Source organism: Lithobates pipiens, unplaced genomic scaffold, assembly GCF_037356315.1.
Source record: "Lithobates pipiens isolate NorthernLeopardFrog02 unplaced genomic scaffold, aLitPip1_a1.2 Scaffold_18, whole genome shotgun sequence".
NCBI lineage: Eukaryota > Metazoa > Chordata > Amphibia > Anura > Ranidae > Lithobates > Lithobates pipiens.
Window position 1 is genome coordinate 39,374,100 of NW_027507758.1, and position 20,264 is coordinate 39,394,363.

At 44.4% G+C, this 20,264-nt stretch overlaps 1 protein-coding gene across 1 annotated transcript in view; it reads right to left on the reverse strand.

Annotated features, from left to right (window-relative positions):
* GTF2A1L (general transcription factor IIA subunit 1 like) overlaps positions 1-20,264 on the reverse strand; it is a 155,020-nt gene that overhangs the window by 11,460 nt on the left and 123,296 nt on the right. Inside the window, exon 8 of the mRNA XM_077485603.1 lies at positions 6,360-6,449. Coding sequence (XP_077341729.1) covers positions 6,360-6,449 — 90 coding nt within the window. The remainder of the gene's footprint in view (positions 1-6,359; positions 6,450-20,264) is intronic.

A 20,264-nucleotide genomic window follows, 5' to 3' on the forward strand; every position in this document is an offset into this window, starting at 1 on the left:
CCAGGACTACACCTTATCATCCACAAGGAGATGCCCAACCTGAGAGGTTTAATCGGACCTTACTAAACATGCTTGGAACTCTAGACACAGAGAAGAAGCAACACTGGAGCCAACACATATCAGCTTTGGTGCACGCTTACAACTGCACCACAAGTGATGTGACGGGTTACTCCCCCTACCGGCTCATGTTTGGGAGAGAAGCAAGATTGCCGGTGGATCTGGCCTTTGGCATTTCCCTAGACCATGCCTCTGCTACCTCCCACAAGGGATATGTGGACCGACTTAGACACAATTTGAAAGTGGCCCATGAACGAGCTCAGGCGGCCTCGGACCAAAGGGGAGTCCGCAACAAGAGGAACTTCGATCTGAAGGTTCGAGTGCAAGACCTGCAGCCTGGGGACCATGTACTGCTACGCAACCTGGGGATCCCTGGGAAGCACAAGCTTGCTGATAGATGGAGATCGGAGCCCTATGTCATTTGCAGAAAGCTACCTGGATTGCCTGTGTACAAGTTAAAACCAGAGGGGAAAGTGGGGCCCTTGAAGACTTGGCACAGGAATCATTTGCTCCCGCTTACTGAAGCAGTCAGAATACCTCCAGTGAGAAATCCACCAGAATCTGTTTCCATTCTGGATACCCCGGGACCTAGCACTCGGTCTCAGACCTCCCGGGTTAGAGATGGACAAGATTCCCAACGAGGTGAAGGTGGAAGAGGAGAGCTTGAGTGGCTGTGGCCTTCATCAACTCCAGGAAATTCTGCCATAGATCTCCCACCTACTGAGGATACACAGGATGGGACACTGAACCCAGAAGCTACAGAGTTCATTCCATCTAGTGGTGTGCCTGAAGGCTGGGAAGATATCCCTAGCATTTACTCAGAAGAGGAAAGGACCGATGTTCTAGAACCAGTGATGCTGTCAGAGTGTGTTCCTGAAGTAGAGCCTGTGGCACCAGAGCCTGAAGTCCCAAGAGAACAGAGAGCTTGCCGAGTTGTGAGACCCCCCAAGAAGCTAACCTACTCTCAAATGGGGGAGAGCTCTGAGGACTCTGTTGTGACTGCTAGAAGAAGCCAACTTGCGGCCCTCTTAAGTGAGGGTATCGCTATACAAAAGTAGATACTATCTCACAGAGTCATATGGAGCTTGATTGACAAGCTCACATGTAACACTCAATACGTGACATAATGTGCTGTTCATATAATGTCATAACCATACATTTACATAATATAAACACATATTAGCAACTTTAGATTAAGTAACTATATACTAATATGTATTAACATGACTGAGACTACTCTAAACTTATTTTAACAAGATATAATCCACAATCTATCATTTCTTTAACTACGTAGACACATGTCTATTTTTGTCTTCTCATGACATTCTGTACCAAGATACCATATATGTCATACTCAAATAGGCTACATCAGAAACTTATTACTAACTCAGCTTCAGATGAGGATATGTTTCACTGAACACTTGATCAAGGTCGTTCACACATACTATTTATTATGATTAATCATAAAACCAAATATGTTTTGCAAGCTTGCCATAAATATATTATAACACCTATAAGTGCCGAATTATGAATTTGGAATAATATTCTAACAGAAATACAAATCATTTTCCAGACTTACATGAGTATTTATTTTATTTGTTTTGGGGTGGTGGGGGGTTGTTCTGTTTTGTTTGCTGGGAGAAGTTAAAGCCCCAGAAATCGACATCTAGGTAGAATGTCCTACTGAAAGCTGCAAACCTTCCCCAACATGTCATTTATTTGTTTGTAATCATTGCTGGTTTATGCAGAAACAGCTGAGCAGGAGATATCAGAGAACTACTTGAGAAATATGTTATGCAGGGATTCTCAGATGGTGGTTTGTGTACCCCTAGAGATACTTCTGGTATCTAACGCTGTAAGTGTTGAAATAAATCAGAAGAGCTGTTTTACATTTTAATAAATAATACATCATATGTGGAACAAATCTGAGTGCATATTGTTTGTTATTCAGAAACATAAAGCGAGCTTAAAGTGGTACTAAAGTGATACAAATGCAGCTTATAATACATAAGCAAGCCTCTCCTGGTTCCTTCCAGTCAACTCGCTTGTCCGGGAACCCCCATTTACAGGGCGCTGGAAAATCCAAATATTCAAGAAGAATTAAACTCTTGAAAAGAATACTTAGTTTTATAGTGCACTGAAAGTAAAATGAAATCGCATTTTTGGTCGCTAGAAAAATATATGTTTTCCGTAACGTGATACTAAAGTCTTTTTTTTTGTTAAGCAATAACAAACATCTTATGCTTATCAGCTCTGTGCAGTGGTTATGCACAGAGCAGCCCAGATCCTCCTCTTCTTGGTTGCTCCTGGCCCCTCCCCTCTTGCCAAGTGCCCCCACAGCAAGCGGCTTCCTATGGGGGCGCCAGAGCCGACCACAGCTCCATGTGAGACGCGGCTCAGTCCCGCCCCCCTCTTCTCATTGGCTCACTGACTTTGAGCGACCTACACTGGCACCCGCTGTGTGTCTCAGCCAATCAGGAGGGAGCGTGTCGGACAACCGAGTCTCTCATGCATCATCACTGGATGGAGATGGGGTTTAGCTAAGTATTAGAGAGGGCTGAGGGAAGTTGCTGCACACAGAAGGTTTTTTTATCTTAATGCATAGAATTCATAAGGCCCCTTTCACATGTGCGGACCGTTCAGATCCGACTGTCAGTTTTTTAGGCAGATCTGAACAGTCGCTACATACAGCTCTATAGAGCGACGGATGTCAGCGGTGACATGTCCGCTGACCTCCGATTCTCCCCGATCCGATAAATCCAGGCGGATGGAAACCCTACTTTCCATCCGTCTGGTAGATCGGATAAAAACCAGACAGACGGTCCGTAATCATTCAATCTCCCCATAGGGGAGGGCAGACTCTTTGTGCAGTGATGGATCTGTCAGAGTGCAGAGACGGACTTGTCATCCGCCAGCTCAGCAGGGGATCAACGGAGCGATCCCTGCTGAGCAAGTGAATGGTAAAGACGGACAGCCCAGTGTGAAAGGGGCCTTAAGATAAAAAACCTTCCGCTTTTTGAACCACTTTAGGCAAATTCACGTACCTGTACGTCATCGTTGTTGCCGGGTCTCTGGGGTGTGTGTGCGCCATCTGAGCCACGGTCCTGCTGTGATTGGACACAGTGGAAGCCAATACGCGGGTCTGCCGATCGTTCAGAGGAGAGACAGAACGGCAGTCTGCCATTGTAAACAAGGCAGACTGCCATTCTGTGAGGGAGAAAAAAGGAGATCTTGTGTTTCTGCTAAGCAGAAATACAGATCTCCGTTTTCCTCCAGTCACAGAATTCCCCCCCAGTTAGAAAGCACTCCATAGAAGCACACTTAACACTTTGATCGTCCCTGATTTTTAACCCCCTTCCCAGCCAGTGTCATTTATAGATGTCCGTGCATTTTCTTTTTTTTTTCTTTTAGCACTGATCACTGTGTTGGCGTCACTGGTCCCCAAAAAAGTGTCACTTGTTGTCAGATTTAAAAGACTTGATACACACCTCAAAAATTGCCACCTAAGTGTATCACCACCGCGCCAACAACCCCTCTCCCAGCTGCTACTTAAATGTATGAATAAATAAACAAGAAGGTGAATGTAGCTAAACCCATCCAAATAACCATAAAATATCACCTTGTAGCGCTAAATTAGTGTAAAAGTAATCAAATTGAAGTTACCCCTCAAACAACAAATTGTGTTACTCGCAACAAAATATCTCTAAAAAAATGGAAAATATATATATTTGTGAAAAGACTCAATGTGATAGTCTTAAAATAATAATACATAGATGAAATCAATAGTCCATAAAAAAAAATTTTTTAAATCCTTTTCATGTGCAAATCTTATCAGTGTCCATATAATACTGGTATAGCCTGTTGTCATCGTTTGAGTGATCTAAACGCACATCTAGCCTGACACGAGAGTGCTGGGCGTTGCAGCTGATGCTTTGAGGGGTTGCTCCATTAAAGCCTTAAAGGAGAATATACATTGATTGCTGGATACCTGCTGTCATCGTTTGAGTGATCTAAACGCACATCTGGCCTGGCACGAGAGTGCTGGGCGCCGCAGCTGGTGAGTTCTCCAACGAGGGGGGGCACGGTCACTGAGGGTGTATGGTGAAGGCTATACCAGTATTATATGGACACTGATAAGATTTGCACATGAAAAGGATTTAAATTTTTTTTTTTTTTTTATGGACTATTGATTTCATCTATGTATTATTATTTTAAGACTATTTGAGTCTTTTCACAAATATATATATTTTCCATTTTTTTAGAGATATTTTGTTGTGAGTAACACAATTTGTTGTTTGAGGGGTAACTTCAATTTGATTACTTTTACACTAATTTAGCGCTACAAGGTGATATTTTATGGTTATTTGGATGGGTTTAGCTACATTCACCTTCTTGTTTATTTATTGGTGTCAGATTTGTCTGCTGCAATGTCGGAGTCCAGCTAAAAATCACTGCCATTACTAGTAAAAACAATGAAACATTTTTTCTAAAAGTCCATAAAAATATCCCATAGTTTGTAGACGCTATAGCTTTTGTGCAAACCAATATACGCTTATTGTGATTTTATTTACCAAAAATATGTAGCAGAATACATATTGGCCTTAATTGATGAAGACATTCGATTTTTTACATTTTTTTATTGGATGTGTTTTATAGCAGAAAGTAAAAATGTTTTGTTTTTCAAAATTGTCGATCGTTTTTTGTTTATAGCGCAAAAAATAAAAACCGCAGAGGTGATCAAATACCACCAAAAGAAAGCTCTATTTGTGGGGGGGGGGGGGGCGGGGGGGACATAAACTTCATTTGGGTGCAAGTATGTAATCTTAACTCAAAATAAGTCCCTTCTATTGCTTTCATGTTCCTCCAATGATTTCATGAAAAATAGATTACACATTAAAGAAGTTGTAAAGGCAGAAGGTGCATTCTATACATTAACCACTTCAGCCCTGGAAGATTTGGCTGCTAGATGACCAGGCCATTTTTTTTGATGCAGCACTGTGTTGGTTTAACTGACAATTGCACGGTCGTGCGACGCTGTACCCAAACATATTTGATGTCATTTTCCTCATTCCCACAAATGGAGCTTTCTTTTGGTGGTATTTTATTACCTCTGCGGTTTTTATTTTTTGTGCTATAAACAAAAAAAATAGCGACAATTTTGAAAATAAATAAAAATATTTTGCACTTTTTGCTATAATAAATATCACAATTTTTTTCGAAAAAAGATCATTTTTTCCCTCAGTTTAGGCCGATATGTATTCTTCTATATATTTTTGGTAATAAAAAAAAAAAAAAAATCACAATAAGCGTATATTGATTGGTTTGCGCAAAAGTTATAGCATCTACAAAATAGGGGAAAGATTTATGGCATTTTTATTATTTTTTTTTATTTTTTTTTACTAGTAACGGCGGTGATCAGCGATTTTTAAATCAGGACTGCGACATTGCGGCAGACAGATCGGACACTTTTGACACATTTTTGGGACCATTGACAATTATAAAGCGATCAGTGCTATAAAAATGCATGGATTACTGTGTAAATATCACTGGCAGGGAACTGGTTAACACTAGGGGGCGATAAAGGGGTTAACCGTCTTTCCTAGTGTGTGTTCTAACTGTGGGGGGATGGGAGTGACTGGAGGAAATGACAGACCATTGTTCCTAGCTAGTAGGAACTCACAATCTACCTCTCTTCACAGAACAAGGATGTGTGTGTTTACACACACATCCCTGTTCTGGCTCTCGTGCCTGCGATCGCGTGTGCCCGCTGGCCACACGCATCAGCACCCCCGCAGTGTAGTGTATATAATTTTTTTTTTTTTTAAGACTTGACCACCACAATAAAGAAAAAAATAACGATGAACAAGTTCATTACATGAGCATAACAAATATAACTAGAATTTTTAAAGGGCAACTTCAGCCAAAACATATTCACATCAAATTAGTACTTGGACGAGGTTGAGAGCATGAAGTCCCCAACCCCTCTCCACCTCGCCCAATCAGAGAACGTTTTGCATGCATTCAGAAAATGTAAAGCATTGTCTGAATAATGCCCATGCTGAGCCGATCACCTGTGTTCAGAATACAGCAGGGCCTCAGCATGGAACCCATGAGCAAGTGGAGATCACTGGAGTAACAGTATCTAATTCAGTAATTTCCAGCTTCAAGGTGCATCAGCCAGGTATGGCATATACAGGGTTACATTGGTCCACGCTGGATCAGTGTAAACTCATAGAAATATTCATACCTATAATATTCTGTAAGAAATGTAAAGGTTGAAGTTAGTATAAAATGCTAAATACCTTGTCATACTGACATACTATTACATTATCTGTGTCAAACAAGTCCGGGACTTCTTGCTCACTCACATCATCTCCTGAGTTTAATGGATCCTGTCCAAAAAGAAACAACATGAATTTAACAATGGAATGGAAATGCATTTTAAGCTTTTTCTTCTACCTGGATATAGTGAGGAAAGGTTTGAACACAACAGTTTTTTTCATAGCTGTCTATGTCCCATCTGGGGAACTCTTACTCTATTTGTCCTGCTGCCCATGGTCACTGGAACTGAAAGTATTTTGCATTGTATCTTGATCATCTAGAGCAGGAGTAGAGGTAAATCTTATTCCAGTGGCAGCTCGCTAAGAGAGGATAACGCTTACTTTGGAGAAATTTCCTCTCACTTCCTGTTGTGTCTCAAGACAGGAAGTGAAGAAAGATTCCCGCTAACAGGACACAGGCAGAAAAAAATAACCACAGGTTTTAACTTTTCCTTATTCTATCCAAATCCAATAACAAAATTTGGATTTAGATGTACTTTAACCACTTGACCTTTGGAAGGTTTTAACCCCTTCATGACCAGAGAATTTTTTGCTATTCAAAATGTCTTTATAAATTTTGGCAAAAATTTGTTCTGTCACGTCTTTGGAATAAAAAAAAAATCCCAATAAGTACATATTAGTTTGTGTGAAAATTATCTACAAAAACATGGAATAATGGTATGTATTGTTTAAATATTCCTGCTCACTTGTTTAGTGGTGTAGATCTAGGTGTGTTTGCAAGGACTATCTGGGGAATTCAAAACAGCCCTAATGGTACTTTCTGGTGGTGGTTTACAAGTTTTTGTAAAGGCAGAAGGTTTTTTATCTTCATGCATTCTATGCATGAAGATAAAAAGCCTTCTGTGTGCAGCAACCCCCCTCAGCCCCCCTAATACTTACCTGAGCCCCATCTCTATCTAGCTATGTCCATGAGAGCTTCGGCCGTCCTGGGACTCTCCCTCCTGATTGGCTGAGACACAGCAGCAGCGCCGTTGGCTCCCGCTGCTGTCAAACTCAGTTAGCCAATCAGGAGAGAAACGGGGATAGGACCGAACTGTGGCGCTGTGTCTGAATGGATACACAGAGCTGCAGCTCGGCTGACCCCATAGCAAGCTGCTTGCTTTGGGGGCACTCGGCAGGAGGGAGAGGGCCAGGAGCTCCAGCCAGAGACCTGAGAAGAGGAGGATCCGGGCTGCCCTGTGCAAAACCACTGCACAGAACAGGTAAGTATAACACATTTGTTATTTTAATAGAAAAAAAAAAAACAAGACTTTACAATTCATTTACGACCTACTGCACCCAATTCAAGAAAGAATTTGACCAGTGTTGGTAATATTACCAACGCCTGTGGCTTATTTAGGTAGTTCTAACTATCATCACTTTAAGAAGCAGTCACTATGGCAGTGACAAATTATTAAAGAATTACCAACAGATTAGGAAACAGAGGTACACCAGTATTCAGAGTGGACAGTACTTGTGCTCGGATGCCGTCATGTTTATGACAGCTTTCCACACAATACAGTATCCCCAGCCCATTTAGCTGGCGGCCAGGACATTCCCAATCTGAAAGCTAAATGAAAATTGGAGATACAGGTGATGTACTTACCAAAATATGGGCCAAGTCACTGGGTGGGCAGAGCCTGATGGGGAACTAATAGAGTAGTTCTCCCATCAGGTCCACTTTACTTTGATTGACAATGCATAGAAGTGGGAGGGTTCAAAAGCTGCTATTAGACTGAACAGTGGCTATGGATCCACCCACTGCTGTGTGCTATCAAAAATAAAGCAGGTCTGATGGGGAACTAGTCTCTCAGTTCACCATCAGGCTCTGCCCACCCCAGTACAAAACTCCTCGGCCACACACCTGTCAACGTGAGGGCACAGTAACTGGAAGGGAGAGATATGGTTGTTGGATATGGTGGAAAACATACTCCTTTGGCATCCGTGACTGTACTCATCGTTGAGCCTCATCCTACCTATTCCACCTAAGTGTCACTTACAATTCTATTTCCTCTTCTTCCTTTCTCCATCGAGGTCCCCCAAGGTTCTGTTCTTGGACCTCTCCTATTCTCAATCTACACCTCCTTCCTGGGTCAGTCGATAGCCTTCCATGGTTTTTAATAAAATTTCTATGACGATGACACCCAAATCTATCTCTCTATCCTTCAGCTCACTCCATCAGTATCCTCACGCATCAATAATTTACTAACCAACATATCAATTCGATGTCACAGCACTTCCTTATACTCAAGCTATTCAAAACTGAGCTCATTATTTCCTCTACTTGACTTCTCTGCCAAGATCAATGGCACAATCATCAACCTGTCCTCCCATGCCAGGTGCTAGGTCCTATCCAGAACTCTTTTTTCTGCCCCACATCCAATCACTGTCCAAAGCTTGCAGCCTCAACCTCCGCAACATCTCCAAAATGTGTCCCTTCCTAACCAATGACACTACAAAGCTTCTAATTCACTTTCTGGATATCTCATCTTGACTACTGTAACTCCCTCCTCATTGTCTTACCTTTTTATAGCCTACACCCCCTTCAGTCCATCATGAATGCTGCTGCCAGACTCATGCCCCTTACTAATCATTCTGTGTCAACCCTCTCTGCCAATCCCTCCACTGGCTTCCACTCACCCAACAAATCAAATTCAAAATACTAACAAAAACTTACAAAGACATCCACAACGCCCAGCTACATCACTAACCTAGTCTCAAAATACCAACCAAATTGTTCTCTTCGTTCCTCCCAAGACTTCCTGCTCTCTAGCTCCCTTGTGACCTCCTCCCATCCTTACCTCCAGGACTTTTCCCAAGCCTCTCCTATTCTATCAAACTCCCTACCTCAAGCTTTCTGGCTATCACCTACTCAAGGCGATCCCTGAAAACCCTTCTCTTCGGAGAAGCCTATCAGGCCTCCACCTAAGAATGGTATTTAGACTATCTCCATCAGTTCATTCCCCACAGTTACTGCCTTTTGTACCATTTGATCCTCCCTTTCAGAGTGTAAGCTCTAAGGAGCAGGGCCTTCTGATTTCTCTGCTATTGAATTGTATTGTAACTGTACTGTCTGCCCTCTTGTTTTAAAGCGCTGCGCAAATTGTTGGCGCTCCCTTTTAGGTTTCTCATATGTGTGGATTTTAGAGTTCTGCTACAGCCCAAAAACATAATGCTAGGTAAACTGACACCAATGTGCGCCCACGCACATTTACTGTATATTTAACAGTAATTGGGTTTTCCACTACAGGGACTGCCAAAAATGGTACTATGCCCTTTGTACAGTTGTGCTACATAAGTACAAAAATAAAGACTAAACAACATCTCACAGGAACAATTTTATATTTGCAGATAAGAACTAATACTGCATATCTAGTAACTAAACATTTAAAACAGACCCCTAAAACCGCCATAAAGAAGTCTAACATTATTATGTGGTAATAGACTACAAAGGTCAATTGTTTGCTCCATCAATTTGCTGCGGTTTTCTGGAAACCAATACTATGCCTGCACAATGAATTCATTAATTTTGCTAAAGGAAACACGTAATTTAAGTTATGTGACAGCGTAAAGCAGAACCGTAGATTTAGATGCCTTGAAGAGACACACTAAACACATTTGAAGCTGCCTGAGACAATTGTGTCCAATATTACCCTGATTTATCTAGCACAATTAAATCGATAACATTAATTGATTCCTCAAGATGTGTCAGCACGATGGGAAAAAAAAGAATCAATGAGAAGAAAAATCACCAAGGTATGGCTTCAATTTGACAGCTTTGTAATAAAAATATATTGTATAACACATTCATAGCCCTAAGGCTTATAGAGATAGCCAGACAGACATAATTACATACTGTTCATCCCATATCAAAATGCAAAGAGTTTTAGCAATGTCAGCTTTACTTAATTTCACCCGTTCCTATCTGCTTCTAAACAAACTAGACGTTGTGTCTCTATTGTACAGTTCTCAAGCTGCTCATACATACTGATGAATGCAAGTGCTTACATGTGCAAGTCCTAAATGACAGCATCCTTGACGAACATCTAATCATGATTTCTGGGCACAAGGGAAAAACTTAAGTGGTCAAAGATTGAATTTTATACTGCTCAACTGGACCAATTTATAAAACACAATGTGAACACAAGCTCAAACCAGTCTTTCAGCCCAAGTTCAAACTGAGCTGCGGGAATGAGTTCAACTAAACGCACACGATTTCACTCCCGCATGTCAGTCCCGATTTCAGCTACGATTTCAGAGACATCTGTGCAGGTCAATGTAAATCACAGCCTGAAATCGCAAAAAGTAGTACAGAAACTACTTTTTGAAATCGTTGCGGTGCCACAAATGTAGCGTCGCACCGATTAGGACATTGCCGGCACTTGCCGCTGATTTGACATCTCAAATCCAATGTCAAATCTTACCAATGTGAATCAGGGCTTAGTGCAGCTTTTTACAACCTTTTATCCCCGAGGAACCTTTTAAAATAAAAATTTTCAGGTTTGTGAGGAACCCCTGCTTAAAAAAATAAATAAAATACCTACAACTCATGGTATATTAGCATGATCAATAAGTTAAAGAAAGTTAAAAAAAAAAAAAAAAAAAGTAGTGGTGTACTTCGTCTGTTTGACACCAAGGCAGATACATGTGTTACTGTAGATTTTGTAGAATCAATGATGAATAGTCAGATGACTCTTGTGAAGAGCTTGTTTATTATAGTCAGCAGAGAGGCACATGTAAAACCTATTTCCTCTAGTTTCACTTCATAACTTCCTACTTGCTGTTTCCACCCCCAGATCCTCACACAGCTATGTAAATACAACACATACATATTCTACAGTTACCAACTCAAATTTCTTTTTTGTAATATTCCGGAAATAAATAAGAACTTTAGAAAAGAAAAGCACAAAGTAAAAACTGTAGCAATTAGTATCATAATTGTAACATTAGTTATCATTGTAGAACTGACCCTCTGACACGAGTGCTCACTGGAGATTTTTCCCCCTTGCACTGGTGGTCAGTGTGGGTGGTTGAATAATCCACCATTGTTCAAAGTTTAAGGAACCCCTAGCAGTACCAACCTCAGGAAGAACCTCAGAGTTCCTTGGGTCCCTGGTTGAGAAACAATGTTTTAGTATGTCACATTTGGACAACTGTTACCAGGAAATGCTGAATGATTTCATATTGTTTTCAACCATTAAAAAAATGATATGTTAGTTTTGGACTTGGTTTCCTTTTTCTGACTTCCCCTGTATTTGAGATCTGCCTCCTGGCTCACCCTCGGAATCTGCTATTTTTAGTTTTCTCTTGTTATGACTCGGATTTGATTTTTTTATGCCGTCTCCTTTGCCTTGATCTTCTGCTTTTTCTTTGAGTACATTTTGTCTATTGCCAGACCCAAACTCAAGCTTGAATTGTGCTTCACAATTTGGTACCTTATACTAAATCCTGCCTGAACCATTAACTGCTGCTACTGTATGCAATTGTATGGCGTCATGACAAGGTAGCCAGATACCTTACTACGCCAATCCATACATGTACACCCCTTTTATACCTTATTCTATAAATAATAATGACACAAACACCTGCCGGATGTAAATGGCCTTTTAGGCCTTTATTTAAACAATAAACCAAACTAAACTTTTTTTTTTAAAACTTCTGTAACCATTTTATTTTACCATCTATTTTCTTGTAACCAAAACCAGCTCATCAGATAAACAGTTGTTGATCCCCGACGACCCCATTTCTTCTTGAGCCTGTAATCCCAACTTTTTATGGCATTCGTCCCCAGCCGCCAACTTGCCTCGGGGACTTACCAATTGACCACAGACCCCCAACTTATTAGCCCGTCAGTCTGGCCAGCCGCCAGACCACCCGGGAGAACTCCATACCTATGATGGGTCCTAACTTTTCCAAAACCTCATTTTGAACAGATAAATTGTATACCAGCCGTCAAGGACCCTACCACCACAGCAGCACAAGAGTGACACCTCACCCTTGTGCCTGCCGCCACATCTTCCAGACCCAAAGCCCACAGGTCAATCCCGACTGGGTTAAGGTGGACACCATCCCCCCGTAAATACCTCCACGTATCCACTTCCAACTCCCAATGCCCAACCACAATACCACCATTCCAGGCCACAAACCTCCCCACCTCTTTGTTCACCTTTATCCTTGTCTTATTAATCTTCTCCCAAGACCGGGCCCCCCTCCAAGACATGCGGCCCACAATATCGGACCACACAATAATCATGTCCGGGAAGGCAGTACGAAGCCTGAGGAAGTCCCATCGTACGTCTTTAATAATATTGCGCATTGGCCTGACAACCAAATCATTACCTCCCACATGTAGGACCAGTACGTCCGGTGCCCGATCCAGGCCCGCATAACGATAAACCTCCGGCACCACTTTGTGCCACATCATTCCCGGAATGCCAATCCATCGAACCCGGCCTTCCTCCCTGGACAGTCTGAGTTGCCTGCCATCCGGCCGGACATCCGCCCGTCTAGCCCCCCAGAACACAAAAGAATGTCCCAAAATCCAAATGAGACATCCCGGCTCTGAAATGACATAACCAAAAATTAACCAACCCAACCCAAAAAACAACCAAAACATATAGTTGACCGCCCTAAGGAACCATACTCCTACCCCTTTTACAAAAGGTGCGGTCGCACATAGAGCAGATACCTCCGAGACTCCCACCTCCCAATTTGCTTAATAACCTCCTCTGGCAAGCCCCATCTAGCTGCCTCCGTGGCCGCCCCTATCCTGAAGGAATGAGCAGCATAATCTCCCGGAGACAACCCCCTGCTCCGCAAACACTTCCTCAACACTGCCGTAAATTGGAACCGCGAAAGGCACGGACCATCTTCATGCATGAATAATATCCCGTCCCGGTCCGGGCGAACCTCCAAATAAACCCTTAAAGCCTCCAAAAAACTAGGGTCCGTCCCCCGAAACAACTTTACCCGTACCCCTCTACCCAACTGATCCGTTTTGGACTTCCTGACCAAAATTACCACAGAAGAAGGGGCCCAGGAAACGTCACCTCTCCCCAAACCCGCCGGAGCTTTTTTGGATGGTGACACCAATTCCCCTATCCTAAACGCCCCAAAAAATGCCACCAGGAAAGCAGCTCGGAAAAGTTTTTGTTCAAAAACCAGAGAAAACACTTCCCCGATGTGGCTCAACAAAATGCCCAAAACTTCAAAAGAAAATCGGGCGCCGAGAATTCCTTTTCGCGGCCCCTTTTCTAAAACCCCTCAACGCCTTTTTAACTAAAAAATCCTTAGTCACATCCACCAACCCCTTACATTAAAAGAAAAAGGCCAAAGCCGACATTTTCTTGCTGACTGCCGACCCAGATACCCCGGACACATAATTATAACAAATAAAACCTAACACCCACATCAGCAGCTCTGCAGGGCCCTCCGACCCCCCAACCTCACCCAACCAGTTCGACCATTCCCTCTACACTGCCTGATAAGCAGCTCGAGTACCTTCACTCAACGACTGCTGAATCAGTCCTCCGATGATTCCAACGCAATCCCCCACATCTCTGGAGGGCACGGGTCCCCGCGTCTGTTTGTGTCCGGCGCCAGTCTGCGAAAGTCCTCCCACTGGAAACGAGACAGAGCATCCGCCAACTTATTCTCAATCCCAGGGATATGCACCGCATAAACAAACGCATTAATCCGTAAACAACTGAGCACCAACCTCCTTAACAACCTAACCACCGGGGGGAGGAAGCCGAAACATTATTTATGGCCACCACCACCCCCATGTTGTCACAATGGAATTGCACTTTTTTATCCTGGAGCTTGTCCCCTCACAATTCCACAGCCAGAACTATGGGAAAAAGCTCCAGTAATGCCAGGTTTTTCAAAAACCCCGCCTCCCTCCAAGATTCCGGCCATGGTTCAGAACTCCATTGCCCCTGGCAATAAGCTCCATAACCCGCCGAACCTGCCGCATCAGTAAACACCAAATCAGCATTGCTGACCGGTCCCCCCTGCACTATCGCTCTCCCATTAAACTCATCCAGGAACACCCCCCACACTCCCAGATCGTCCCTCAACTCTCTGGACAACCGCACAAAGTGAGTGGGCACCTTCACCCCTGCTGTGGCCGCCGCCAGCCTCCTGCAAAAAAATTCACCCCATAGGCATAATTCTGCAAGCAAAATTCAATTTGCCCAGGAGCGATTGCAATTCCTTCAACCTGAATTTCCGTTTTCCTCGCGCCGCGCCCACCTCCTGCCTCTGCGCCACCACCTTCTCCTCAGGCATCCTACATTCCATGGCCATGGAATCAATCGTGATTCCCCAAAACACTATATCCGACCTGGGACCTTCCGTCTTCTCCTTCGCCAATTGAATCCCAAACCGTTTGGCCAAATGCCGCAATGTCCCCAGCAGTATCCCGCAGCCGCGGGATCCTGACGGCCCCACACACAGGAAGTCATCCAGGTAATGGATGATCGAGTTGACCCCCGCCGTCTCCCGCACAGCCCATTCAAAAAACGAACTGAACAGCTCAAAAAGTGCACATGAGAATATAGAACATCCCATGGGCAAGCAGCGATCAACAAAATAAGATCCCTGCCAGCAACAACCCAACAAGCGCACACTCCCTGGGTGCACCGGCAACAAACGAAACGCCGCCTCCACATCCGTTTTCGCCAAAAGAGCCCCCCTGCCATACTTTCTCACCCACGCAATCGCCACATCAAATGACGTATAAGTAACCGCACAAGCTTGCGGGTCAATACCATCATTTACCGATCCGCCCCTGGGGTAAGACAGGTGGTGAATCATCCTGAATTGCCCCGGTTCCTTCTTCGGAACCATACCCAACCATAGCCATCGGAGGGATAAGAAATGGGCGGCCATCCGGCCCAGCGCCACCTCCTTAGCCAGTTTTGCTAACACCACGTGTTCATGCATTAAAGCCGACTTTAAATTTTTTGGCAGCGGGGGAACCTCCCTCAACGCACTCGGAATCCGAAACACATCCCTAAAACCAGCCTCCAACAACCCCGCCGCCGCACGATCAGGATACCTACTTAGGAAAGGAAGCTTCCTTTCCAGCCTCACCGGCGTCATCCCTTTTTCCAGCGAAGTCCCCAGTACGACCTTTTCCGTGCCTGAAACAACGCGCGAAGGAGTGCCCTCCACTGCATCCCGAACACTCGTGCTTGTAGCGACAGGTGTTTCCAAGTTTGCACGTCCCTTCATTAAATTGCCAGCAAACCCCTTTCTTTTTTGGGGCCAACGATCCCGCTGAGGCGGCGGCGGCGCCGGCCCCCCCTGGAAAAAACTGTCCCGGGGCCCTGGACGAAGTCATCAACTTCATCCACAGGCTGATGTCCTTGTGGTCCCATCTAATGGTCGGGCGCACCGCCTTTCGTTGAAGAAACTGTTCGTCATAACGGAGCCAGGCCAAGCCCCCATAAACCCTGTGCGCCTCACTAATGGCCTCCAGGTAACAGAATAATGCCGAACAATTCTCCGGCGCCTTTTCCCCAATCACGCTAGCTAAAATCGCAAACGCTTGCAGCCAATTCGCAAACGTGCGTGGAATAAGCATATACCTCCTCCTCTCCCTTTTTGCTCTCATCCGGCTTGACCCTGTCTAAATTAAACTTCTCCAACGGCAACAACGAGAAGATTTCCACAAACTCGTCCTTCCAAATCTTCTCCCTCACCTCCTCCTTCAAATGCACTCCTCGCCGCATCAGCCAGGCAAATCTTCTCAGTATCCTTGTCTTTTTCTACTGCAGCACTACTTGTTCCCTCGCCGTCCTTCCGCGCCTCCACCTCCTTCTCAGTCTCCGCTGCCACCCCACACCCCGCCAACCCCTGCCCGGCGGGGACTGCTGTCCCCTTCTCCACCCGAGCCGCGGGGGGCGGCCCTACCCACGGGTTAATCGGGGCGGGCACCGGCTCCGAGCCGCTCTGCATGCGGCGCAGCAACTCTTTCAATACCAACAATAACTCACCGCCCCCTCCGCTCCCCCCATCCCCGCCTCCCCCCACCCACCCCCGCAATTAACCCCCCCACAGACCCCAATGACTTACTGGGCTGCTGTAGCCTGGAAGGCCCTCCAGCCGCTGTCCCCACTGCCGCCGGCAGTGCGCACTCGTCATCTTGCAGCTCCCCCTCTTCCATGCTGCTGTCCTCCAAACTGGTCTGGCCCCTCGGGGCCTCCGCGCTGGTGTGCCAGACGGCCCAGGCCACTCCCGACCGTTTTTCTGGTGAGGTGCATGGCGGCCGCCATTTTCTTTGTTTACAACGACCTCACTTCCGGATGCGCCGACGTCATCAGCGTGCGCAGTGCTGCTCGAGCGCACGCTGCTCCTCCTCTGGCCCTCCCTCCCAGGCACAGAAATATGCCCGGAGGCGTGGCCACTGCCGCTCTGCACTTTCTGCTGGGCCCCCCCCCGCAGGCTAAGATGGCGCCCACACGTGGCAGGCCGACTCCGAGACAAGGTCGGTGCCCGAGGACCCCACTCTCACCCATCGAGCGCCCCCCCCCCCCCCCCCCTGACCGGAGCATCGCCAGGGGGAACCACCGATCGCGCTGTCCTGGAGGTGGCCTGAGACCCGACCCGGTAAGTGACCCCCCTCTCTGTGGGACTCTGCCATGGACGGGGATTCCTCCCAGGCCCACCACTAGCCGACTGGGGTGTCTGCTTAGCAGGAGGACCTGAAGAGGCCCAGCTGGGGCTTCCAAGCCGGCGATGAGTCCGGGGCGCAATGTCAGGGCTAAGGCGCACAGGGGGCCGTGACCTCCTTGCCCGTGTCGGGGGTACCCCATCTGTGGAAGGTCCCTTCCCTACCCCCTGAAGGGTGGCCACAATTTGGCTTTGCAACCAGTCTGCGCCATGCTGTTCTGCGGCCGACCTAAGCTGTTCCCAAAGCTGCTCTAACCCACTCATCTTTTCCAGGGAGTTGATCCTGAACGTTCCTCCTGACCTGCTGCTCCAGACTGCTGACCTTCCTACACTCACATGCCTTCACATCAACTCTACTCCACCCCCTCTTACACCATCCTCCAATCAGGTAAGCCTTGTAACTTTCTTAACCCCTCGTACCATTCCCCTGCGTAAGCCTTGCACCCTGTCATGTATGTCCTACGCTTACGTTGCACTACAGCTACGTACATGTCTTTCTGGTATTGTTCTGCAGCACAGTATATGCAACGCCAGTGGCATTGAAGATGAACACATCGCAGGAACCTGCCCTTCAGGAAGACCCTTCTATTGGTGGCACAAATGGCTCACATTAGTTAGAAACATGATCATTTAGGGAGTGTGAAATATAGAACCACAATCCTGTGGGAATTGGCACAGTTCAAGAGGGTATTGGCTAAATCTAGCCCACCTCCAGCCAAAACCTTTTTTTCACTGCTGTGGATGTCCTCCATAGTGACAGAGATAGGAACAAACACCTTTGTGTTCAGTAGAGCGAGGAAGTTTGAAGTTTTTATCAAACTATGACTCCAATAGCATTCATTCCCCTTGCTTTTGGTTATGGTTTCACAGGGGTGGAAAGTGAAATAAAATTTTCTCAAATGGGTCACATGCTTACAAACTGCACAGGAGGAGACAGATTTTTGCTTTTTTACACCAATCATGATGAAGTGGCCAAAAGAGCCATAAAGTATTGTATATTTTGGGTGTTAAGTGTAACAATTGAAATACGTTTAGGTTTGGTTTCATTCTGGAATTTGGCATCTTGATACTTGCATCAGATTATTTTTAACTACGAATCCAAATGTAGATATTGCCTTGGGGGGGTGTTTATGAACCATTTTCTTTGATTTACTTTAAAGTGGCACCTTTCAGTTGACTTAACCGGAAACACTAGATGTAACCAGTTTATCTACTGTTCCAATGTATGCATGGGCACAGATTATCTGCACATTCTCTACATTAGGTTGCCACTTCTTCTGGTTTCGTGAATTTCCCACTAGTGCACTCGACAAATTCTGACCCTACCATCTGAATGTCGCAGCTGAAATCGAGACTCAGACCAGGCAATATTTTTTCCAATCTTCTGTTGTCCAATTTTGGTGAGCCTCAGTTTACTTTCTTAGCTGACAGGAGTGCCACCCGGTGTGGTCTTCTGCTCCTGTAGCCCATCTTCTTCAAGGTTTGATGTGTTGTGCATTCAGAGATGGTATTCTGTATACCTTGGTTGTAAACGAGTGGTTGTTTGAGTTAGGTGCATATCATCTTGAGCTAGTCTGCTCATTCACCTCTGACAACAAAGCATTTCCCCCCCACACAACTGTTACTCACTGGATATTTTCTATTTTTCAGACCAGTCTCTGTAAGCCCTATAGATGGTTGTGCATGAAAATCCCAGAAGTTCAGCAGTTTTTGAAATACTCAGAACAGCCCATCTGGCATCAACAACCATACCATGTTCAAAGTCATTTAAACCCACTTTTTTCTTAAGTCTGATGCTTGGTTTGAATTTCAGCAAGTTGTCTACAACACATCTAAATGCCTAAGACCCCTTTCACACTGAGGGCGTTTTGCAGGCGCTATAGCGTTAAAAATAGCGCCTGCAAAATGCCCTAAAACAGCTGCTCCATTCACTCCATTGTGAAAGCCCTGGAGTGAAGCAACTTCTAGCGGCCGAATAGCGGCGCTAAAACAATGGTAAAGCGGTGCTAAAAATAGCGCTGCTTTACCACTGATGCCCTAGGCGGTGTGGTGTGAAAGGGCTCTAAATGCATTGAGTTGCTGCCATGAGCTTGGCTGATTAGAAAATTTGTGAAGTTACCCAGAAATTGAACAGGTGTACCTAATAAAGTGAAAATTTTAATAAAACCTTCCGGCACTTATACTCTTCCAAATATGCAGTAGTACAAAATAATTAAAAATAGGTGCAGCGATATACAAAATTTCCAATGTGCATATGATAAAATTAATATATATATATATATATTAGGGCTGTGGAAATTGAAGATTAATTCCTCGATTAATCGTTCATTTTTCTTTCTACCCATGACCTGGCATCCTTGCTGAGATCTAAGGAGACGTGAGAGAAGTCTATGGTCCGTATTTTAACCCTTTTGATACCCGCTAGCATGATGACCTGTTTGCACAGGGGTCCATGCCATAAGGTGAGAGTCATTAGTTAGACTGGATGTGGAGTGATTGTCACACTACTGTGGAAAAAAAATGACTTACGTCAGTGCTACAGTTTGAATTTAAAACGTATTTGTGTGAACTGTGAAGTTAAGTCATGGACTGTGGAAACTGTCGGGTAATTGTATATAGTGTATACCACATTTACCACTGACTAATGCAGAGTTGCAATGCAAGGAGATCAGCTAAAAATAGTTAGATCTGTATGTGCATTATAATTGATCTAAATTAGTCGATTAATCGATAAAAAAATAAAATAAAAAAAATAGATGAATCGAACATGAAAATTTTAACCAGATATATACACACACTATATATATATATATATATATATATATATATATATATATATATATATATATATATATATATATATATATATATATATATATATATATATATATACATATACACACACATACACACACACACACAGTATGCTGTACATTTTCACTGATATGATCAAAAAAATTATGCCATAAAGCTAACGATAAAGTGCAATGTGCTCCATATTCCACATTTGATTTGTGATATCACTATAAATGAAGGAAATATCTTCACAATAATCCACCTCTATGCATATACAGATATCTTCGTGTCAACATGACCAGTTGTGTCCTCCCCTTATTATAGGCTTAATAACTGCGCCTTAGATCACAATCCTCTGATTGGCCTCTAAATTTTCCTCCTTCTTATAACTCGTCCGTTTACTCAGGCATCTCA